At 47.0% G+C, this 25,017-nt stretch overlaps 1 protein-coding gene across 1 annotated transcript in view; it reads left to right on the top strand.

Moving 5' to 3' along the window:
* Positions 1-25,017, top strand: part of LOC138277681 (tetraspanin-36-like) — a 133,136-nt gene that overhangs the window by 35,390 nt on the left and 72,729 nt on the right. Inside the window, exon 2 of the mRNA XM_069219232.1 lies at positions 1,333-1,539. Coding sequence (XP_069075333.1) covers positions 1,333-1,539 — 207 coding nt within the window. The remainder of the gene's footprint in view (positions 1-1,332; positions 1,540-25,017) is intronic.

Here is a 25,017-nt window from a genome sequence, read left to right as displayed (position 1 = left end):
ACAAATAAAGTATATCATAGGCAATTGTCAGGGATTATTCATGGGTAATTTATGAGGCATCACTAATATCAAGGTTTATGAGAATTTCAGAAGTTGATGTTTTCTGAATGACACGCATGGAGTAGTGCACCCAGAGTGAGGCACTCACCACAATTAGGAGCCCAGTGATCAATGAGGCTCGTCCTAAATTGTACACATTAAGCTTTGAAATAATAAAAGAACCTCATCAATGATATTAATATTAGAAAGGAGAAATCAAGGAGTGCTTGTGCGTTTCTAGAATTTGTTGAATTGTTCTTTATGCAGCCACAATTCTCCCAGTGCACTGCTTGTGACCTTGCATATGACATTACATAGCTAAGGATGCAAATTCCCAGCTATCTGTGTGGCTCTATCTTTGTAGTCATTTTGTCTTCGTCCTTGAAGTTCCCATTTAATTTCATGTTTATTTCTATTTATTTAATGTGGATGATTGCAAACATCATTTGATTGTTTTTGCAACGATGATTTGGAATATCAGAGCTAATGCAGACAAAATATGGATCACATTACACTTAATTGTGAAAATCTTTTATTTTTTGCAAGATGGAGGATGGATGTTGCCCTCAGAGAAAAAAACAAAGACAGACCCATCTCAATGCCCTTTGTCTCCAGGTCATGTCTGAGGAAACACACAAGGTTTTCCTCTAGATCAGGCTTCTGGGGATCATACCACCTGAGGTCATGTAGACAATAGCCCCCATTGTGCATTCTGGGGATAGAATTATGGGTAAGACCTGCCTTTGTCAATATGTACTTGGGCAAGGGAAATTATGTCTCAGTATGGTTGGTAGGGATGCCGATCCTTTAGGATGCACTGGCACCAGTTATCAGTGAGCTGTGGAGGATTGGGAGCCATGTGTTAAATTCATGTTGCAGAGCATGAGGCTTACCAGTAGCATCTCCTCTGCAGCTACATGAATCTTCGTGTGAGTACCCCAAAGTCTCACTCCATAGTGCATCTAAAGACAATAAATGTCTTCTACTTCTGTTTCCTGGTGATTTGCCTGTGGAATAGAGTCATAGGTCATACCTTTAAAGCGGTTGCCACCTGCAGGGAGGATAGGGTCTTGATCACAATCTCCTGCCAAATACGTACTGGAAGTAGGTTACACCCAAACAAGGATGAGAACATAACTTCTCACTGAATAATAGATGTGAATCTGGCATGGAATTCAGAAGTAATGAACATTTCAGCCAGGACGCACAATTAAATTGTATGTACAGAGATGGATGTGTGTCATTTCCACTTGTCCAAACACTAATTACATTCATTCCTTGTTTTTATTTCAGGCTGTTGCATTTTTGTTCATTGTCTTTGGAGGATATTCCATGTACAGAAACGGCATCAATGAATACCATGATGACTACCTTTTCAAAGATGACCATTTGAGTGTAATGTACTCACTTCTCGTCATAGGTTTCGGTGTGTTATTCTTCCTTATAGGAATGATTGGAATTTGGGCAACTTGTTCAGAAAATTATTGTGGCCTGAGTCTGGTAAGTAACATTTGTAAGAATGATGTGGATTGAACATGGGGCTGAAAATCATAGCTTGAATAAAGGAAAATTACATTGAAAGAGTTTACACAAATTGGGTGTAGTCCATCAACAATACAATGACCCATGTCAAGAAATCTATCCAGGGTAGCTACATACTGTGGTGCAACTCCATTGCCCGGAGTGTATGGAGATTCCACACTCATTTATGACATTTCTCTGATATATGTGATGTTGTAGCCCCAAAACATACCTTGACCTCTCTCGTATTCCTATGCTGACGGTAGTTGCTGTGAATGGGTTGGGTGAAGATCTCATTGACTATAAGGGTCATGGGAGCAGGCACAACCTTTGAATGGCATCTTGGGGCAACAAGCAGTGCATTCCAGAGAGTTCCCTTTACTAATTGCACTCTCGTTGGGACCCATGTTGGTGGTTTCTGTGTTGAATTGGCAGCCACATGTTGAATGCTGTTGTGCAGTGTGAGACAGACCTGCATTGGGCCTCAGCATCCAGTGGGGCGTCTTGGATTAGTAGATTCCCTGATGGATGCCCAATAATCCCCTTTTGAGCATCTCAGTGGCTCACTTAATAATGAATTTAGATTAGGAACATGTCCTTCTGTGGCTCCTGGTGATTTGGCAGTGGAAGGGTGTCATAGACCTGGGTTAAAGGGGTAGCGAAGAGAGAAGACAGTCATGAGCAGCTGAACTACCTGGGAGAAGGTCTGGTGTTGTGTACACAAACAACCTTGTAGAACACATTTCCTGCTCCTGGGACTTTGCATTCATGCTAAGGCTGTATTGTCATCCCAGCATGACTGAGCCATGCCATAAACCTAGTAAGAATTTAGATTAAGTAATGAAGTGCATTTGTGCATCATGTGCCAACTGTTTTTGGAAGCTAGTGGTTGTGTAATTGAAGCAGTGTTTTCTGGCAGTTTTATTTCAAGTTGTGAATGGCTTCGATGATGAGGAAGAAACCACACAAGCAGAATTCTCTTTGTGTCCATTCTATCTACAGTGGTGTACATTGGCAGATAACATGGTGTGCTGCATGTGATTTGAGTGATTCCTTGCCTTGCAGACATAGTGGTGTGCCTGTGACGTCTCAGATGACTCTCCAGAGGAGTCCAGCATAATAAAAATGAGTGCACATAGCATCTGTGCCACTGTGGACACAGTATGTGGCATGCATTTAACTGCAAATGTATTCAGTGTAAAACAATCAGTGCCATAAAACACCCTGAACCGAGGCCTTCCATGAAACCATGACTAAACAAGTTCAGAATGCAACAGCCAAATTGATTTTGAGCGTCCTAGATTTTCACAAACGTTCCTAATCACCAAAAAATGACACTGACTATATTTCTAGTTATAAAGGATAATTTATCTACTGCAATCACTGTCCATTCAATTGGACCACAGACAAAAACATTCATGAAAAGGTCACCCTAAGAACCGGATGTAGTCTTGGTTCTATCTTCCAACTTAAAGTTGGGGTCCTCAGATGCTGGAAAAGAGACTGATGGAGGAATATAACATTACAGTACTCTTAAAAACATAAACATGCACCTGTTCCGAAACTATATCCCTCATTAAGGGTTTCTTCAGACACTTGATTCAGCTGCAGTAGTGGGGTGACTGGATGAGGATTGTGGGTTGTGCAGCAAAAAACGACTCCACCCGATATATTCCCAGGACACATTTACTGAAAAGCAAGCAGCATTTATCTAGGGAAACGTATCTGAAATGAGGCACAACCTGGAGACATCTGTGCACAAACACCGATTATTACAGCTATTCCTCATTCTGGGAGCCTCAACTGTGTTAAATGTTGCAAAACTCTTGCACTTAATATGTCCTGCATCTTGTGTTGGTAATTTTGGGTGCAGTGTTCCTGTATAGGCTTCCAGTGAATGATCCCAAGGTGTAACATTAGTAATTGAACTGCAACCACCACAATCATGGAACACTGGAACCCAGAGAAGCCAGGCAAGGATGCTCAGGGGTTAAAGCAATACACACATGACAAAAATCACATTGCTGTGACTGTACACACCTAACAGACATTTATTCTTCTACATATTGTTGAGCGCCCATTTAAACATCCCCTACTCCCTGACATTCCAGGTAAATGAAACATACTGTTTTACCAGAGGTCAACTCAAAATTCTCCTGTTTAATTTCAGAGGGCTGGATGTATAAAACCTTTAACGTCGTAAAGGTTTTAAGGCATAGATAAATTGGCTAATTGTCCACTGCACCCATCTACCAAAGAGCCCCCTAGGAGTGATCTTTCTCTCTCACTGTCTCACCTCTGTCAGTTTCTCTATCGCAACCTCTCTCCCTCTCTCTGCCTACCTCTATCTCTGACTTTCTGCTTCTCTACACAGGGCCGTTGGCCAAGACATGCTTTGGCTGTTTTGTGTAATACAGTTTCTGAATGTGTAATATATCAATCTATATTGTTTGGCACCATGCTGGTTTGAAGTAGCAGAAAATGGGCAATCAAATTCAAAGTTTAGATAAACTGGAGACATACAAGAAAGGTCTTGACTATGGCCTCAAAAACTCTTAAGATGACTCTGCTTAAGACTGAAAAAAGCAATATGTGTCCTTTATGCCTAGTCTTGTCTCACAGAAACAAGATGTATAGAATTTTTTGTCTGCAAAGTCGCTTACCACTGCGAAAAACCTTCAGTAGTAAACCTACTATGGCCAGAAATGTGGAGAATGACTGTTTGTAAGGGAAGTGCCTTTGGGGTTGTTGTGACAATCTTTACAAGGTGTGTGGGTGTTTATAAACATTTGCAATAACTTTGACCGCTCTATTATCACTCAAACGTTAGTTTTAAAAAAGGTTTCCTTAAATGGGCAAATGGGATTAAAAAGTGGCCTAAAATCCCCCTTGTTTCGGTGATACATACTGTATTGTCTGCAGCCATCAGGATTAAGTGTAGGGACGCAAGGGTATGCCTGGAAATCTACAACTAGCATGAATTTCTAAGGCACACTACATGAGTTTTTGTGAATGTGGAAACATGCGGATATACACTCAAACCAACCAATTAAATCAGAAGGTTAGGAACCTTTAGTAATGCGTTGATATACAGTACGCAAGAACAAGCCATTGAAGGTTTCTACAACTCTACTGATGTTTTTTTTATATCAACATTGTATTGCACTCTCATGAAGGAACCCTCATGATGGGACATAGGGGTTCTCATTTGAATTTTTGAAGTAGTATTAATTCAATATTTTCTTTTGACTATCTGATACCAATTTAAGTCAGGAAGAGATACCTTGAGGACACCATAGATAGAACATACATTAGACATTGGGCAAGTTCAGTTTATAAAACACTCAAAAGGGGATCCCCTGATGGACAAACAACTGTAGACACTAAAAACAAGTGCAATATGTAATTTTCTCTCATTATTTGAGTACAAAGAGACCCCTAGAATACAAAATGTCTAAAGGATCTCATATTTTCATCTAGAAGCTTGCATCTCACACTGAAATCCTGGTATGTACGTATTGACAACAGACTGGAACAGGTGCCTAGAAGTTAGGCCAGTTGGAAACAACAACAAAAAGCGCAGAATATTGGCCAATTCTTTTCAGGACAAAAAAAAAGGAAAATGACAATTCAACTTTCTTTTGTATGCTCATTCATGTCATGTGTGACACATCTTTCTAGTACTAGAACAGCAGCAGTGGTTTGTGGTCTGTTACACAACACACAGTACTTCCCTGAGAGTGGTAAAACTTTTTCAAAATGATTTCAGGGAATCTCGGTGTGCTTTGACATTTAGAAACTAAGCCAGTCGTATTTCCTCTTTTAGATGGCGTACTTTGCACCACTATTGTTCTGTCCTTGCCTAACAAGTTATGCATGCTGTTAGAAATGGGTTCTTTAGTTGGCAGTCAGGTTGCCCCCTGTCCAAGCAAGGACCCTCTCTCTAGTCAGGGTAAGTCACACACAATCCAAATTATCCTGTGCCCACCCTCTGGTAACTTGGCACTAAGCAGTTAGGCTTAACTTAGAAGGCAATGTGTAAAGTATTTGTGCAATAAATCATGCAATAACACAGTATACACATCACAAAAATACACCACACAGGTTTAGAAAAATATCAAATATTTATCTGATTAAATGCAGGTCAAAACGATCAAGATTTGATAAGTACACGTTGAAATATCACTTTAGAAAATGATTAAAAAACGAGTCTTTAGTTCTTAAAAAGCAGTAAATGTCTCTTGTAAGTACAAAGTACCTGGTTTGCGTCTAAATTATCCGCAAAGGAGGAGATGTGTGGAAAACAGGGAGGTGTGCACCGGTTTCTCGAGGCGCACAAAGACAATGCATTGATGATTTTCCACGCAACAAGGGATTTGCGTTGAATTCCGGCGCGCAGGCTTGGATCCTCTTCAGGTTGCGGGGTATTCGTACGCCCCGGGGATGATGCGGAGAGATCTTGGACATGCAGGACAAAGTCACAGTAGTTGTGTTGGATCCGGTGTGGCGATGCATCAAATTTTCTGTTGCACAGCAGGTGCTGCGTCGGCTTTCACTCGCAGAATCGGGTTGCGTTGTTCCGGTACGGCTGTGCGTCAATCCGGTATGGCTGTGTGGCTAATCTTCTGTCGCAAGGCAGGCGCTGCATTGGATCTTCACCCGGGAAGTCAGGCTGTGTCATTCCGGTTTGGCTATGCGGCGATTTCTCGGTTGCACCACGGCTGTTCAGCGTTTCTGGCAGGCTGTGTGTCATTTTCCACTGCACAAGGAGTTTCTTGCAGAGATGAAGTCTTTTTGGACCTGAGACTTCAGGAAACAGGAGGCAAGCTCAATCCAAGCCCCTGGAGAGCACTTCTCAGCAGAGTCAGAGGGCATTAAGGCAGCAGGGCAACAGCAGGGCAGCACTCCTTTGCAGAAAAGCAGTCAGGTGAGTCATTTGTGCAGCCAGGCAGTTCCTCTTGACAGGTTTCAGGTTCAGGTCCAGAAGTGTCTGAGTTGGTAGGGTCAGGGTCCCTGCTTAAATACCAAAATGTGTCTTTAAAGTGGGGGAGACTTCAAAGAGTGGCTTAGAAGTGCACATGGTCCCCTTTCAGTTCCATCCTTTCGGCCAGGGTCCCAGTAAGGGGTTTGGCAGTCCATTGTGTGAGGGCAGGCCACTGTCCATTGACATGTAAGCGTCAGGCCCCCCTCCCTCCCAGCCCAGCAAGACCCATTCAGTATGCAGATGTGTGCAGGTGTGACTGAGCATCCTGAGTTTGGGGTTGTCTGAGTGAAGTGCACAAGGGGGCTGTCAACTAACCCAGCCAGACAGGATTGTAAGGCGTAGAAGGATTTAAGTGCAGAGGAATGCTCACTTTCTAAAAGTGGCATTTCTAAAATAGTAATATTAAATCCAACTTCACCAGTCAGAAGATTTTGTATCACCATTCTGGCCATACTAAATATGACCCTGTTACTCCTTTCAGATCAGAATCTTCCACTCAAACAGTATATTAGATTAGCCCTAATGTTAGCCTGTGAAAGGAGCAGGCCTCACAGCAGTAAAAAATGAATTCAGGAATTTCACTCTACCAGGGCACATAGACTACACAAGTTTATGTCCTGCCTTTTATCTACATAGCACCCTGCCCTATGGGTTACCTACAGCCTACCTTGGGGGAGACATATGTAGAAAAAGGGGAGTTTAAGGCTTGGCAAGTACTTTTAAATGCCAAGTCGAATTGGCAGTGAAACTGCACACACAGGCCTTGCAATGGCAGGCCTGAGACTTAGGTAAGGGGCTACTTATGTGGGTGGCACAATCAGTGCTGCAGGCCCACTAGTAGCATTTAATCTACAGGCCCTGGGCACGTGTAGTGCACTTTACTAGGGATTTATAAGTGAATTAAATAAGCCTATTGGGTATGAGCCAATGTCACCATGTTTTAAGGGAGAGAGCTTATGCACTTTAGCCCTGGTTAGCAGTGGTAAAGTGCACAGAGTCCTAAAACCCGCAAAAACAGTGTCAAACAGTGGAGGGAGGCAGGCAAAAAATTGGGGGGTGACCACCCTAAGGCTGTCAGGTCTAACACATGCCACAGCAGGTCATAGTTAAGAAGGTTGGGCAAGAGAGTCAGGAATGGAAGAAGAACCCTTACACTTCACTCATTGATTGGGACTCACATTTTGAGGGTGTGTTGACCTCCCACTCACTCCTGACTGAATCTTGCACTTGTGGATGGTACCTGACCTCCACTGGAGGTTCTGCTCAGCACCCCAGGTACAGAGTTACTCCAGGTACAATGACAGGCAGATTAAACTCCCAGATACCACAAGGGAACATTTGCATAGCTTCACAGAAAAGAACTCAACTTAACTACTTTGAAATATTTTCCACATTTAGAGGCACAATTTCAAAGAATATAGGTAAAGCAGCGCAGCAACCAAATTAGCTGCAGTGCATTGTGTGAAAGGTAGATAGCAGAATGGCGCCATATATGCTAAAATACGGTGCTGTTTTTTTCTCTCACTGTACTGACATACTTTAGGCTACCATGCACCAACAAACACCCTTGCACCTTCGTGCAAGGGTGTATGGTTGATGTCAGACCTAGGTTTTGTAATGAAAGGCACATTTCTAATACAAAATGCTATGCTTTTAAATAGTTTAACACTTTTTATAACTTTTGTATACTTGCTGTACAGTGCAATACACATGCAAAGTTAGAAGAGTTTTGAGAAAAGGAAACGTTTCTCTAACATTACGTTTGCCTCACTGAGGATTATTTTTTTTGCGCAAATCCCTGTCTACCAATTCTGCTCAATAGAGATAACCATCAAAAGACATGGGTGATTGCAAAGGAATGCCCATGGACCACCCATGTTACACACGCTTGATGCAAAGTAGTGCAAAGCCAATTTTACATTCGTTAGGGGCTACTTTCCAGCACAAAACATGTAATCCCAAATCTACAATTTGTATCGGTTAACCGGGTGCAAACTGTTGATAGATTTGGCCCTTAATCTGGAGACATATGATTATTTCACTGCCATTGTTGATTGCATGTGTACTATAGTGAGGTTTAGGTGTTTGTATATTTAATATTTATTGTGATCCCATTAATTAGCAGTTCATTGATGACACTTCCTATGATGCTACTGGTGTCCAAGGTCATGTGATATTATGCCCTGTGATGTCATCAAATATCTTAATTTATGTTCCCTCACAGGGGAATGGCGTGTCCCATTTCTATTTCAAAGAAAATTAAAAAGAACAGTAGTTGCCTGATGTACCAGAACTCTTTTCTAGATAAGGGAAACTCTCAATCAATCCATCAATCAGGGATTTGTAAAGCACACTACTCACCTGTGAGGGTCTCAAGGCGCTGAGGAGGGGAGGGGGAGAATGTGGGGGGTGGGTGGTACTGGTACTGCTCGAACAGCCAGGTCTTGAGAAGTTTCCCAGATTTAACGTTTCTGCAAAAAGAAAACTAGTAAGCTTATTGCAATATATTTACAGTGAATAAAAATAAAATATAACTAACGTTCATGTTAGAGGGTTTACTTGCACTCCCATGATGGGTGCAATAGGTTAGTAAGATTGCTCAGTGGGTTATTCATCCACGCAGTGCTCTGACAGTAACCTGAGCTGTAGCTCTAGTCTCTAAGGCCATTGAACCTAAAGATAACTCTGCTATCAAAGGCCTAGGAGCGCGAGACCTGTTCAAATGTTCTTCTCTCTTCCAGGCAGAAGTTCAGTAAAACTATATGCATGACAAACCACTTGAAGAGGTCTGGAAAGAAAAATGGCAGGAAGTGGATTGTAGATCTGAAGAGGCATGTCATATACATATTGAACAAACAGAGGCAAAGCCAATAGTTCTGACTTTGATGTGATTATCCATGCAAATACAGCCCTGCACAAATATGGATAAACAACTTGTGTTGTGACTTTGTAACCTGTCTGGATCTGTTATTCTTGTAGCTGTGCTCTCTTTCTTATTACCCAAGCTTATGATGCTGCGTAGTATTTTCACACTTGTGCATGCTTGATTTTGTATGTATTAGCACATTAAAGTCAAACCTGTTAGAAATAATTTACTTCATAGAGATTGTTTTGAATTAGGGGATGATTTAGAGCTTGGTGAACCGGCTTCTCCATCACAAACATGACACAGTACCCTGCCTGCCTCATGTAGAGTTGGGCATATCATAAATATTCCTACATTGGAGCTGGAATAAGACGGAATACTTACTCCCATGCCCTGACAGAGAACGGCTGTCAAAGGAAGGACTTTACGCCATCCGCCCTATTTAGGGTGGATAGTGCAAAGGCACTTTTTCCTTTCATTACCGCCAGGAAATAGCTGGTGGGAAGGGAAAGACAAAATCTAAAATGAACCCCAACACCCTTGGAAAATACCTCCTAATGTGTGTGCTCATTCATCTGTTTTTACTTTTCAAAACAAAGTCCGACTTTGGAAAGAATACTCCGTCACTCTGATGGACATGAATACGTCCGCCAAACACTAAGGCCCATATTTATACTTTTTGACGCTAAACTGCGCTAACGCAGTTTAGCGTCAAAAAGTTTTGCGCCGTCTAACGCCATTCTGAAGCGCCATGCGGGCGCCGTATTTATGGAATGGCGTTAGACGGCGCAATCAGACCGGCGCTGCCTGCTTTGCGTGGGAAAAAACCACGTAGACCAGACAGCGCCGGCGTAGGGGGAAAATGGCGCATGGGCGTCTTAAAATGGGGCAAGTCAGGTTACGTCGAAAAAATCGTCTTAACCCGACTTGCGCCATTTTTTAACGACGCCCATCCCCCATCAACATGACTCCTATCATTGTAAAGATAGGAGTCATGCCCCCTTGCCCAATGGCCATGCCCAGGGGACTTCTGTCCCCTGGGCATGGTCATTGGGCATAGTGGCATGTAGGGGGGCACAAATAAGGCCCCCCTATGCCACCAAAAAAAAATATAAAAAATACAAAATTATACTTACCTGAACTTACCTGAATGTCCCTGGGGTGGGTCCCTCCATCCTTGGGGGTCCTCCTGGGGTGGGCAAGGGTGGCAGGGGGGGTCCCTGGGGGCATGGGAGGGCACCTGTGGGCTCATTTTGAGCCCACAGGCCCCTTAACGCCTGCCCTGAGCAGGCGTTAAAAAGTGGCGCAAATGCGCCGTTTTTAGCCACGCCAACTCCCGGGCGTCTCTTTTGCCCGGGAGTATAAATACCACGTAAAGGCCTGGGAGTCATTTTTTAGACGGGAACGCCTCCCTTGCATATCATTAACGCAAGGAAGGGGTTCACGCTAAAAAATGACGCACATTCCGGGAACTTTGGCGCTATTCGCCTCTAACGCCATAGTATAAATATGGCGTTAGTTGGCGTTAGTTTTGCGTCGAAATTGCGTCAAAAAAAACGACGCAATTTCGGCGCAAACGGAGTATAAATATGGCCCTAAATCAGGTACTACTTTCTTTGGGCTGCATTTGCGTCATTCTTTGACGCAAAAGCAGTGCAAACTTACAAAATACAATTATATTTTGCACGTTTGCGCTGCTTTTGCGTGAAAAAATTACGCAAATGCAGCGCAAAAAATTTATAATTATGGGCCTAAGTTCTTAACTGGTAATGCTAAACCACTGCTACGAAGTGGAGCATTTTATAGAGCAGCCTTTATTTTAACACGTGTTGCTGCACTTTAATTCTAGTAATTTCCTAATGATGGGAGAAGAACCATGGAGTGCCAAGTACAGATCTTTAATTTGCTTAGAAATCAGGTGTCCAATAAAGGCCAGGTATTAGAGGGTGCTGTGCATCAGCACGGTATAAATCGTGAATACATAAGCATGCAAACCACTGATAAGAGGTTTTCTACTTTTCACTCTGAGGCCAGGTAATGACCGTGGTGTATCTGAGGCTCAGTTCCAAAAACATACCTTATAGCGGAAAATACCCATTTATTTATTTCAGGCTTCCTCGCAACAATATCTAGCAGGTATAAATACACTGACTACTTCTTGACTATGTGCTACAGCTATTTACAGGTATCTAGTTTTAAATTACAGGCAAGCAATAGGGAGTGGGTGAATCAAAATGTGGTTTGCCTTCAAAGTTGAGAACACCCAAAACTTATGAGTGTAAGAATAGTTACAAACACTTCTCTAAATCTTTCCCAGCCTGGAAATGGTCAGAGATCTGCTCTCACAAACGACTGGAGTATGTCTCCTTCCTGGTTAGGAAGGGGAATGGAACACTCCTAGAAATCGTGCCCATATAATGTAAAGGGGTTTTCCAAGTGGAAAACATCTTCTGCCCATGGTGTAAAAATAATAAACATAAGAATGTGTAGTTACACAGCAGGTCTGCCTTTCCCTTAATGGCTGACCTAATCACATGATTTTTATTTTATTAATACAGACTGTCACACAACTTTTGCACATTGAGGGGCGTATTTATACTTTTTGGGGCAAAACTGCACTAACGCAGTTTTGGATCAAAACGTTTTGCACCGGCTTGCACCATTTTTGAGCGCTATCCTGGCACCATATTTATGGAATGGCGCAAGCCAGAGCAATGGGTAGGCTAGCGTAAAAAAAAAAGACACTAAGCAGGTGGGGTGGCAGTATGGGAGAAGCGGGTTTGGCACCGGAAAATTACGCTAGACACGTTAGAGTAAAATAAAAAGACTCTAACCTGCCTAGCATCATTTTCTGACGCAAAACCATCCATACCACATAACTCCTGTCTTAGAAAAGACAGAAGTCATGCCCACCACCCCAATGGGGCCAGCACAGGGGACCAGGGTCCCCTGGGCATGGCCATTGCACCCAGTGCCACATAGAGGGGCCTAATTCAGGGCCCCCAAAGGCACTTTAAAAAGTACTTACCTGTACTTACCTATACTTACCTGGGATGGGGTCCCCCATCCTCCACTGTCCCTCTGGTATGGGTGTCCCTGGGGACCTGGGGAGGGCACCTGCGGGCTTATTACATGGTGTACCACCATAGATACCTACAGATCTCCTAACACCTGCCCTGACCAGGCGTTACATATTGGTGCAAAACCCCTCCCCGTGCATGATTTTAGCACAGGGGGGTAAATATGGCGCTAAGGCCATAGAGTATTTTTTTGCACAGGAACACCTTCCTTGCATCTCATTGACGCAAGGTACGTTTTCACGTCCAAAAAATTACTTTAATTCCATAACTTTGGACCTAAACGGGTCTAGTGTTTTGTACTGAATTTGCGTAAAAACAATTACTCAAATTCGGCGCAAAACAAGTATAAATATGCCCCCTAGTCTTTCATGCCGTTCTCTTGTTTCAAGATAGAAGCCGTGCTAAAGCTTTGCATGGTTGGGATCTGGCACTGCAGGTATAGGCTCCCCAAACTTCAGCAGAATTCATAGTTTCAGGATAAGCAATGTCAACCGAATTCACAAACTGTAGTGAATCTGCAACTTTAGGGGCAGATTTACTAGTTTTATAATTTACTAAAACATTCTCAGTAATATGCCTGTAAAGCAGCATCAGTCGCAGGTTACCAGGTGTACTACTGGCAATATATAATGTGAAGTAATTCGAAGCCGCGCAAAGTGGCTTTGCATGGCTTCAAATGTTTGACTTAAAGTTTGCATCACTCTTGCACCATGTTGTGTGGTGCAAGAGTTACTCAAACCGGGTCATAAATATGGCTCTGGGTTTCTGATTGGCAGAGGTATGTACCCATTTCCAAGCAGGGACCACAACCCTAGTCAGGGTAAGTCAGATACACACCATAAATTAGCCTGTGCTCATCCTCTGGTAGGTTGGCACAAAGCGGTCAGGCTTGCAGAATTAACCTACACTCACTCTCCTGATGCTTTGGCACAGGGCAGTCAGGCTTAACTTAAGAGGCAATGTGTAACATATTTGTGCAACCCTTCAAACAGTAAAACAGTGAAAACACCACACAAAAGACACCACATCTGGTTAGAAAAATAAAGCTTGGTTTTTATTTTTAAAAAAAACAAGACCAAAGTGACAAAAATCCAAGAAATAGAAGTTGAGGTATGAATTTGTAAAGATTAAAATGCAATACAGTGCTTGGAAGAATAAAGCACCAACTGGGGATATCTGGTCGCGCCAGACTGGGGTAAATCCAATAGTTATGGCCAACCGCAGTGGAGCACGGTCAAAAACAGTCCCAGATAAATCCCAGATAACTACTGCTTAGGTTTTACCTTCTAAAAATTGAGCCAAGAGTCCTGATCACAGGGAAAAAGTTCCAGGGAGCAAGGAGAGCATCAGTGGCAGTGGTCAGTGGGTGCAAAGAGTCAGCTGGTTGGCCGGTCGTCGCTCACGTGCAGACTGAAGCAGACTGGAGCCTTGCAGTCGCGAGCGGCGGTGTTCCTCTGTGAGCAAGCTCATTTGCGGTTGTGGAGAGCCCAAACAATTGATTTCAAGAGCCAAAACCACTTCCAAGGGCGCAGGACTGGAGAGGCACATCTTAGGGGTCAGGAGCTGGTTGAAGACGGGCCCAGGAGCAGTAGCAGGTGAGCTGCAAGTCTTGTGTGCCCCTGAGACGTCAGAAGAACAGGATGCAAGGCAGCAAGCCCTTGGAGTCCCTTTGCTTCTGGGATGTAGAGATGCAGGTCTAGTCCTTCTCACTCCCAGGCAAGAGGGCAGCAGGACAGCTCAGCAAAGCAGGAGTCCAGCAAAGTAGCAGTTCACCAGAGTGGCAGTCCGGGTAGCAGCATAGCAGTCCTTCTTAATAGCAGAGTATTCACTGGTCCAGAAGTGTATTGAGTTGCGGTGGAAGAGTCCAGTGTGTGTATCCATTTGTGCCTTTGAAGTGGGGGAGACTTCAAAGAAAGACCTTTGATGTGCACAGAGGTCCTCCCTTCCTATCCTGGCTCCAGACTTACTACAGGGGGATATGCAGCCCTTTATAGGTGTGTCATCCCCTCACTCCCATCCTCCCCAGGATGGCCCATCAGTATGTTGATGGCCTTCCAGTCACACCTAAGCGTTCTTGTGTGTGATCTCTAGAGGGAATGCATAGCTCAGCTGCCCCGCTTCCCCGAATGTGTAGTGGAGACAGGAAGTAGGCACCAAATAGCTAAAGTAAGACAACTTTCTAAAAGTGGCATTTTCAGAACTGCAATTCAAAATCCGACTTCACCATCAGTTGTTATTTTAAATTGTGAGTTCTGAGATACCAAACCTGACTAACTTATCTCTTCCAGATTGGAAATTACACTTATAACATGTAATAAGGTAATTCCAATGTTATTCAATGGGAGAGATAGAGCTTGCAGTAGTGAAATACGAATTTGGGAGTATTTCACTATCAGGGCATGTAAAATTTAAAACTACATATCCTGTATTTTAAATACATTGCTCCCTGCCCTGTGGGTCATATGGGGCCTACCTTAGGGTTGACATATCTATGAAAAGGGGAGATTCAGGCCTGGCAAGAAGTTTATCTTGCCAGGTCGAACTGGCAGTGTAAACTGCACAGACAGGCTCTGCAACAGCAGTCCTGAGACATGCAAAAGGGGCTACTTAAGTGGGTGTCACAGTCAGTGCTGCATGCCCACTAGTTGCATTTAATTGAACATATGTTAACATGTTATTGATTAGCCAAGCACTTCAGTGAGCCTGATAGTGTCAAGTTGGAAATATGCAGGAGATGTATGGATTTTTACTTCATTTCAAAATGATTTATAGGGTATTCCCATGATGCCATTCTAGCTATGTATGCTTCTAAGGAAAGTTTTGCAATCTTATGAAGGACTTCAACAAGACGTTCACCAACAAGAGTTACATTTTTCAAATAAAGAGATTACCAACAGTAATCTAATGCAGCCATTTACCTAAAATGACTGAGCTGTAATTTAAACTCAAGATCATAGTTCACTGCCACCTCACAGGTCTAAAAACATTTTCCATGGACGCAAAATCTCTGGATAATGAAGATGGTGCTAAACATTTGCCCTGAAGAAGGCATTTCTTGATTAGTGTTCTGGAACACTGGAAACTACTGTTAGTTGTTCATATTTTTTGGCAACACTTCTCTTTTGTTTGCAGATTTTGGTTTGCCAAATCAGAATTCATACAATTTTTAAGTATGTTTAGCCAGTAAGGCATACCGACTAGGGGTATTTCCAGGTGTTCAGTTGAACTCCTGCTATGCCCATTTCCTAGATTCATACTGTGGACTAAATAAATTATTTCTGCAAATAACCATTCTGTCACTTACACATCCCGCCACCTCTCAGAGAAAATTGCATTAATCAGTGGCGATCTCTTGGCTTGATTGTTGTGATTGCCCCCATACTGGCCTTCTATCAAATCTATTAGCAAACTTCAAAGAGCCCAGAATCATGTTGCTGGTTCTCTGTTTTGCCTCAACCACTATGATCATATCACATTGGCCAACCTCCCCCCATTTGCTCCCCAATGAAGGTAAAAATCGCCCGATCCCTTTGTGTTGTTTACAAAGCATTATGGCCCTCATTACAACCCTGGCGGGCGGTGTTAAAGCAGCGGTAATACCGCCAACAAGCCGGCGGTAAAAAAAATGGAATCACGACCATGGCGGAAACTGCCAACATAGACATCCACATTAACACTCTGACCACCACGGCGGTAGAAACAAACACTGCGGCGGAAACTGCCAACAGACAGGCAGAAGACAAGGTTCCGCCCACTGTATTACAAGAGGCCTATCCGCCACCTTTTCTGGGGCGGTACCAACGACATCAAAAGCACGGCGGAAACAGCCTGTGGAACGGAAACCACTCACCTTTCAACACCCAACGAGGACCCAGGATGCCATGGAGCCCGAGTTACAGGTCCTGCCTATGTTGCTTTACCTCCTATTGTATCAGGAGCAGCACAAATGCTGGCGACGACCACGGTGAGTACTGCACCTAGCACACAGGGGAGGGGGGAGGGAAAAGAGAGTGACACACGCACGCAACATGCAACACCCCCACCCCCATCCTCACCCACAACACCATACACACAAATACATGCAGCAACATTACATATCCACCCCGTCACCCCCTGGAAGAACGCAAGGACAAAAGGAAATTAATGTAACAAGTGTAATCATTGAAAAATCAGATAGGCCAAATTAAAATATCAGTATATACAAATATGTACACCAACTACACAAGTCCGGATATGAATGAAATCATTGTCCGTGGGTCAGTGTCCCAAAATGCATGGGCAAAGCCCACACACTTGCAACGGAGAGACCACTGCAGGGGCATCAGATAGAAAATAAACAGGCACCTCAGGGGGAGGGGGAGGGGCGGGCACCTCAGCTGGATGAACGACGACGCCACTGCTCCATGAGGGGGCTCCATGCCTACTGTTTGGTCCTGGGGAGTGCAAAGCCACAGTCTCTCAAGTCTCTCCAGTGGGTGGTTTGCCCACTGCTGTATCCTGGGGAGTGTAAAGCCACAGTCTCTCAAGTCTCTCCAGTGGGTGGTTTGCCCACTGCTGTATCCTGGGGAGTGCAAAGCCACAGTCTCTCAAGTCTATCCAGTGGGTGGTTTGCCCACTGCTTTATCCTGGGGAGTGCAAAACCACAGATTCTCCACTGGTTCTGGAGGGGGCATAGTGCCCAGAGTGCTTCATCCTGCCAAGGACTGAGGTAGTGGATGTGATACTCCACTGGTTCTGGAGGGTGCATTGTGCCCAGAGTGCTTCATCCTGCCAAGGACTGAGGTAGTGGATGTGATTCTCCACTGGTTCTGGAGGGGGCATTGTGCCCAGAGTGCTTCTTCCTGCCAAGGACTTAGGTAGTGGATGTGATACTCCACTGGTTCTGGAGGGTGCATTGTGCCCAGAGTGCTTCATCCTGCCAAGGACTGAGGTAATGGATGTGATTCTCCACTGGTTCTGGAGGGGGCATTGTGCCCAAAGTGCTTCACATGCAGTGTGGCAGGTCCCACTCCCTCACCTGGGTGTGTGTGTGCCATGAGATTGCCTGGGAACAGGTAGCATGATACTCCATGGAGGCAGAGACACACTCCACCCTTCTGCGACTTCGCCTGCCACATGCAGGTACAAACAGTGCTGGGTGTCGTGCCTCCTGTACGCTGTGCAAGGTCCAGGACGTCTCCTGCAGCCTCAGACGGCTGCCTACTGGGGATGATAGCCATGTCAGCTGTGGTGGCACTGTCTGAGCACATCGCGGGGCTGGTGGTGGTGGTTGCGGCGGTGTCTGTGGCGGAGGTTCTGGCGGTGGTGCATGTGTCTGCACGTGTGGAGGGACACAGCAGGACGTCTCCTGCAGCCTCGGATGGCTGCCCACTGGGGATGATGCTGGGGACTGTTGCTGAGGCAGCAGATGTGCAGGTGGCGGTGCAGGTGGCGGTACAGGTGGCAGTGTCCACCGCCGTACAGGTTGATGTTCTGGTTGACAGAAGGGGTGACTCTGGTCCCTCAGCCGCAGCCTCCGTTTCCTGTCCTGACCTGCTCTTCGCCTTGTGTCCCTTCCCCACCTTTGATGTCGCTGCTGGTCCCTTGGCACTGTCCCCTTTTGGCTTGGAGGAGCCCTTGCTTGGAGGTTGGTGCGGCTTCTCCCTCCGGCATGTGGGCATCTTCTTCACCTTGGCAGGTGGCCGAATGGCCTGCTCCTTGGCCTCGCTAGGTGGCACACTGGCAGCCCTAATGGGTGCCGCCCACGATGTGACCGGACTTGCTGAGACCACTGTGCTGGATGATTTGGTGGCTGAGGTGCTGGGCTGGGACCTGAACAGCCTGGCCCTAGGGGAAGGACCGGGGGGAGGTGAAGGGAAGAGGTCAATGTTAGCCAGGAAGAGTTTCTTAGACACACTGGGACAGGAAGATGGAGGGGGTGTGGGAGTGGAGGAAGAGGTAGTGGTCGTAGGAGGTGTACGTCTGCTGAATTTGGGTGAAGGTGCATGGGCCCGAGGCTGTTGTGAGGTGGATGGCTGTTGGGTGGGTGTGTGCCTGCGTTTGTGTACTTTGGGAGGAGGGCTCACAGACACACTGGGAGAGGACACAGGGGATGTGTGCATGGTAGTGGGGGTGGTGATTGCACGTGAGCGGTGTGTGGTGATGGGCGTGCTGGTGATGGAGGTAGTGGATGAGGATGTAGTGCATGCAGGTGTGAGTGGAGACGGGACAGGGAGGGAGGAGGAGGACGTGGAGGAGGGGGACACAGTGGAGGCAGTGGATGTTGGTGTGTCTGCATGGGGATGGTGCTTGTGTGAGTGCCTGTGGGATGTGTGATGCTTATGTTTGCCATGTCCACTCTTGTGTGTTGATGAGTGTGCATGCTGGTCTGATGGTGTGCTTGGGATAGGCTGAGGTACAGGAGATTGGGTCTGGGTAGAGGAAGTTGGAGGGGGAGGCTGGACACGGCTGCCATCAGTGCTGAGGCCAGAGCCAGAATGAATGCCCTCCAGGTATCCATTTGTTTGCTGCAAATGCCTCTCAACACCCTGGATGGCATTCAAAATGGTTGATTGCCCAACAGTGAGGGATCTCAGGAGGTCAATAGCCTCCACACTGAGGGCAGTAGGGCTGACTGGGGCAGGGCCTGAGGTGCCTGGGGCGAAGGAGATGCCCACCCTCCTAGGTGAGCGGGCACGGGAAACTCGATGAGGGGCTGCTGGGAGGGCAGTGCTGGTGCCGGCTGTACCTGTTAATGCGGTGGGCACAGAGGTGCCTGCCACCGCAAGGGAGCTCCTATTAGAGGAAGAGTTGCTGTCGCTGGTGTCTCGTCTCCTCCTGTCCCCGTCGTGGAGCTCCCCTCGCCCTCCGTCCCACTGTTGCCTTCGGACTCCGTTGCTTCACCCTCCACGGCCATGTGGGATGCAGCTCCCTCCTGCTCCGGTGCCACTGCTCCTCCGCCGGATGACACTAATGCACATAAGGACAGGGTGACAAAACAAAAAGGGGGGGAAAGACAGAGGAAGCCATGCACTAACAGGGCAGAGGAAAAGCACATGCCCATGGGGGACTCTGTCTAGACCAATTTCATGCACAGCTGTAACCCATAGCTGACTAAGTGTAGAGGGCAAATACCACCTTTGGGGTTGGAGTGGGAATGAGGCTGCAAATCAATGGATCTACCTTTGCACGTCTGCCCTGGCCTAGAGGAACCCACAGCCCACCTCCCCTACCCAGACACCTCATCAAGCGCAGAGTCAGATGAATGAGAGTGTACTCACCCCCTTGTGGCTGCTGTGATGCCCTCAAGCGCCCATCCAACTAAGGATATGCCACCGCCAGGATCCGGTACATCAGGGGGCTCATGGTGCGACGGGCACCCCTTCCATGTTGGGAGGCCATCCCCAGCTGGGCCTCAGCCGTCTTCTTGCTCCAGCGGCACAGGTCCTCCCATCTTTTCCGGCAGTGGGTGCTCCGTCTATGGTAGACCCCCAGGGTCCGCACTTCCTTGGCGATGGTACGCCAAATACCCTTCTTCTGGTGGGCGCTGAGCTAGAGGAATAGTGAAGTAAAAATGGATGTTACTCCCCCGTACATTTCTTCTCACACATTGGCGACAAACCTCCCACCCTGGACCAGAAAACATACACACACCATCCTCACATGCTGGCCTGTCCCCCCCTCCCTGTTTCTTCCATCCACGACACTCCATACAATCATGTGCCATCCACCATGCACACAGTTTACTCACCTGTTTGTCTGGAGGACCGTAGAGTTGCGTGTACTGGGGGAGGACCCCATCCACCAGTTTCTCCAACTCCTCCGCAGTGAAGGCAGGGGCCCTTTCCCCAGACACTGTAGCCATTGTTGCTTCCAGACGCAGGTCACAGCAGCACTTGCAGTGTAGGTCCTCTCCTGTTGAAGGTCAGGTATCAAGTGAGGGAACAGATAGAAAATGGCGGTCACGTCCACGGCGGTGCGTACCATCACCGCCGGCGTACATCATTATTGGCTCCTGGAACCCATAGGGCCCAATGATAACCAATGCTGAATTGCGCAGCGGTCTTCGACCGCCTACCGCGATGCTGCACAACGCCAGCGCAGATACCTTATTTACCATTGTCCCACCTTACAGGTCAGGCAGCTGCCATTTCAGGGGGCCAACTAGCTGCGTCACACCTATTTAGGCCAGGAATACAGACAGACAAAGGCACATAGAGAACATTTAACGATTGTGCTAAACAGCCTTGTGAAACCTATGTGGTTTATGACCCTCGGCTCACCCTTCTTCTCCATAGGGCACATCTGCTGGGGCAGGTGATGAGATGGTGTCATCCTCCAGTATACAGACCCCTGGTGGACCTATCGACAATGGAAGACAGACACATCATTATCACTTACAGACTTGATCGTGCAACAATCCAGGAACTGTGTGCCCAGTTGGAGCCAGACCTGATGTCAGCTATCCGCCATCCCACAGGAATCCCCACTCTAGTGCAGGTCCTGTCAGTGCTCCATTTCCTGGCAAGTGGGTCTTTTCAAACAACAGTAGCCATGGCATCAGGGATGTCACAGCCAATGTTCTCTAACGTGTTGTCCAGAGTGTTAACTGCCCTGCTGAAACACATGCGCAGCTACATCGTTTTCCCCCAGGTGGAGGATCTGCCCACAGTGAAGGGTGACTTTTATGCCCTGGAACATATCCCCAACATAATTGGTGCCATTGATGGTACACATGTGGCATTTGTCCCCCCCGCAGGAATGAACAGGTGTACAGAAACCGGAAAAGCTACCATTCAATGAATGTGCAGATGGTGTGTTTGGCAGACCGGTACATCTCCCATGGGAATGGCAAGTATCCAGGCTCTGTGCATGACGCCTACATTTTGAGGAATAGCAGCATCCCTTATATGATGGGGCAACTCTAGAGGCACAGTGTGTGGCTAATAGGTGAGCCCAAGGTCCCCACACAGTTTAATTTGCTGTCTGGGTATGGAAGATTCACTAATGTTTGGAGGATGTCTAACAGTTGTCCCTTGATATTTGCAGGTGACTCTGGTTACCCCAACCTGTCATGGCTACTGACCCCAGTGAGGAATCCCAGGACAAGGGCTGAGGAACGCTACAATGAGGCACATGGGCGAACTAGGAGGATAATAGAGCGCACCTTCGGCCTCCTGAAGGCCAGATTCCGGTGCCTCCATCTGACAGGTGGATCCCTATACTACTCACCGAAGAAGGTGTGCCAGATCATCGTGGCCTGCTGTATGTTGCACAACCTGGCTTTGCGACGCCAGGTGCCTTTTCTGCAGGAGGATGGGCCTGATGGTGGTCTTGTGGCAGCTGTGGAGCCTGTGGACAGTGAAGAAGAGGAGCAGAAGAAGATGTAGACAACCGTAACAACATCATCATGCAATACTTCCAGTGAGAAACAGGTAAGAGGATGGCACTGCTTCCCACATCTCATACTACTATAGGACCTAGCATAAATCTGCCTTTTTACCTCTGTGTATGGACCCTGACTTGTCACTTTGGCTTTCCATTTCACAGATCTGGGTCCCACTTTGTGCCCTCTGCTATGTTTACTGTTGGCCAACAACTGTGTAACATTGGTATGTGAACAAGTACATTGACAGTGCTATATTTCAGAGAGGTTGCAATTACACATTTGCTGTGTCCCTCCACACGTGCAGACTGGCTCCAGATTGATTTGTGATTCAAGGGTGTTTATTTCTGTGCTAATAAGTGGAGGGGTGTGTACAATGGGCTGGGGTGATGGTGGAGAATGTCCATGGTAGAGTCCAGTTTCTTGGTCTCACAGGTGCATTGTCCAATGGGGCATAGGACAATGGCAGTTTAAGGTGGACAGGGTGACAAAGTGGGACAGAAGGGTGACATTCAGGAGGGTCTTATTTCCTGGCGGGGCTCTTGGCAATGTTCTCTGTCTTGTTCCTGGATCTCAGGGGACCGTTTGCGGGGTGGTTCCCCTTCTGCAAGGGGTGGGGTGCTGGTGGCCTGTTGTTCCTGTGGCGGTGCCTCCTGTCCACTAGCGCCGGCGGAGGTGGAGGGCTGTTCATCGTCCAGGCTAGTGTCAGGGGCCCGTTTGTGTGCCACTGTGTCCCTCATGGTATTGACAAGGTCTGCCAGCACCCCTGCAATGGTGACCAGGGTGGTGTTAATAGACTACAAATCCTCCCTGATCCCAAGGTAGTGTTCCTCCCGCAGCCGCTGAGTCTCCTGAAACTTGGCCACTACCGAGCCCATGGTCTCCTGGGAATGGTGGTATGCTCCCATGATGTTGGAGAGTGCCTCGTGGAGAGTGGGTTCTCTGGGCCTGTCCTCCCCCTGTCGCACAGCAGCCTCCCTGGTATCCTGTGCCTCTGTCCCATGAACCGTGTTCCCACTGCCACTGACCCCAGGTCCCTGATTGTCTTGGGTTGGTGGGTTTGCCTGGGTTCCCTGTAGTGGTGAACACACTGCTGATTGACGTGTCCTGGGGACAGTGGCATGGGCCCGCTGGGTGGGTGCTGTGGTGGTGTTTCCTGAGGGGGGAGGGTCTGTGGTGGCTTGTGACAGTGGCAGGGGAACCGACTGTCCCGAGGTCCCTGATGGGCCGGGCTGGTCATCTTGATCCAGGCGTGCAGAACTGCTGTCATCACTGTGGGCCTCTTCTGTGGGGGGACCGGATATGTCTAGCACCTCCTTTCCGGTAACGTTGGATATGGGTCCTTTTGGGGTGTAAATGCGTAGTTTTAGTATCTGTGTGTGCTATCTTGTGCATTGGGTGAGGTACCCTCTACTCCTGTGCTTGCATTATTGTGTTTGCCCTTTTGTGATAGTTGGTTTGGGGTCTGTGTAGGTATCTGTACTGGGCATGCTTTGGTGATGGAGGTCCATGCATAGGTGTTGTATGCAGGGCCTTGGTATTGGGATGTGTGGCTTGTGATAGTGGGGCATATGTGAGGTGTTGGAGTGATGGGAGTGAGGGTGAGGGTATGTGATGGCATGCAGGTGGGGTGGGGGGATTTGGTAAATAAGATATGGCTTACCAGAGTCCTGCTACTCCTGCGAGGCCCTCAGGATGCAGTATTGCCAAGACTTGCTCCTCCCATGTTGTTAGTTGTGGGGGAGGAGGCTGGGGTCCACCGCCAGTCCTCTGTGCAGCAATCTGGTGGCTGGATACCACTGAACGCACCTTCCCTCGTAGGTCGTTCCACCTCTTCCTGATGTCATCCCGTGTTCTTGGATGCTGTCCCACTGTGTTGACCCTGTCGACGATTCTCCGCCATAGCTCCATCTTCCTAGCAACGGAGGTGTGCTGCACCTGTGATCCAAAAAGCTGTGGCTCTACCCGGATGATTTCCTCCACCATGACCCTGAGCTCCTCCTTTGAAAACCTGGGGTGTCTTTGAGGTGCCATGATGTTGTGTGGGTGATGTGTGAGGTGCTGTTTATTGTGCTGTGTGATGTGTTGTGTTGGGGTGTGTTGTTTGAGGTGCATGGATGTTGTATGAGTGATGGTGTTGTGTGCCTGTGGATGCTGTTGTTGTGTTTGCTATTCTCTCTCAGCTTTTAAAAAAAAAAAATGTTGTAAGGGTTGTGGGTAATGTGGGTGTGTGTTTTATAGTGTTGTGAGTGTGTGGGTGTGGTGTGTGTATGTGTATCAGGTGTGTGTATTTGTAATTGTCCAATGTGGTTGTGTTTTGTAAATGTGTGTGTATTTTGAGCACGGCGGTGTGTACCGCCAGTGGATTACCGTGGTTGTAAGACCGCCACGTTGATTCGTGGGTCGTGATAGTGTGGGCGTATTCTTGTTGGCTTGGCGGTGTAGGTTTTGATATCTCCAGTTTATCACTGACCTTTGGTGTGGCAGACTTGTGTGGGTGTCTGTATTGTGGCAGATTCCGAGATGTGGGTCGTAATACCTGTACCGGAATTCTGCCGCCGCCACGGTATGTTGGCGGCCTTCAGCACGGCAGAAAGTGGGATTTACCGCCAGGGTTGTAATGAGGGCCTATGTGCCCAATCACTGATTTTCTTGACAAATTTGCTCAATCCTTACTAGTAGAATAACATCTGCGAACAATAACTTGGGTCCAGGTAAAAGTGGTTTGCGATTTCCTAATAGCGAATTTTTGTGGTTTGCTTTTAGGACACCACAAACTGCGATGTAGTACAGTGTGTCTGACACTGTTTGCGATTCCAAAATGGGTTGCAAGAAACCTGCCTCATTAATATTAATGAGGCCGGTCGCAATTTGCGACCCACGTGGGAATGGCCACAATCACTGGGATGGTGGCCTGCTGGGGGCTGCAGACCACCATATCTGTGATTGCTTTTAAATAAAGCAGTCTTTTTTTTTGTAATGCATCCCGTTTTCCAGGTGCGGCCCATCCTTTAGGGTGAAGTGGCCACCCCCCACACCTTTTGCCCCTCATGAAGAGTGCCTGTCAGGCTGAACAAAGGTCAGCCTGACAGACAATCTTCATGTTCAGGTCAGGCAGCACGGAGCTAGACATGCGCAATTTGCGCAGACTCCCGGCTGCCTG

This window comes from Pleurodeles waltl, chromosome 1_1 (genome assembly GCF_031143425.1).
Source record: "Pleurodeles waltl isolate 20211129_DDA chromosome 1_1, aPleWal1.hap1.20221129, whole genome shotgun sequence".
Lineage (NCBI taxonomy): Eukaryota > Metazoa > Chordata > Amphibia > Caudata > Salamandridae > Pleurodeles > Pleurodeles waltl.
Note: the sequence above shows the minus strand (reverse complement) of the source record. Positions and strands in the feature narration are given on the sequence as shown.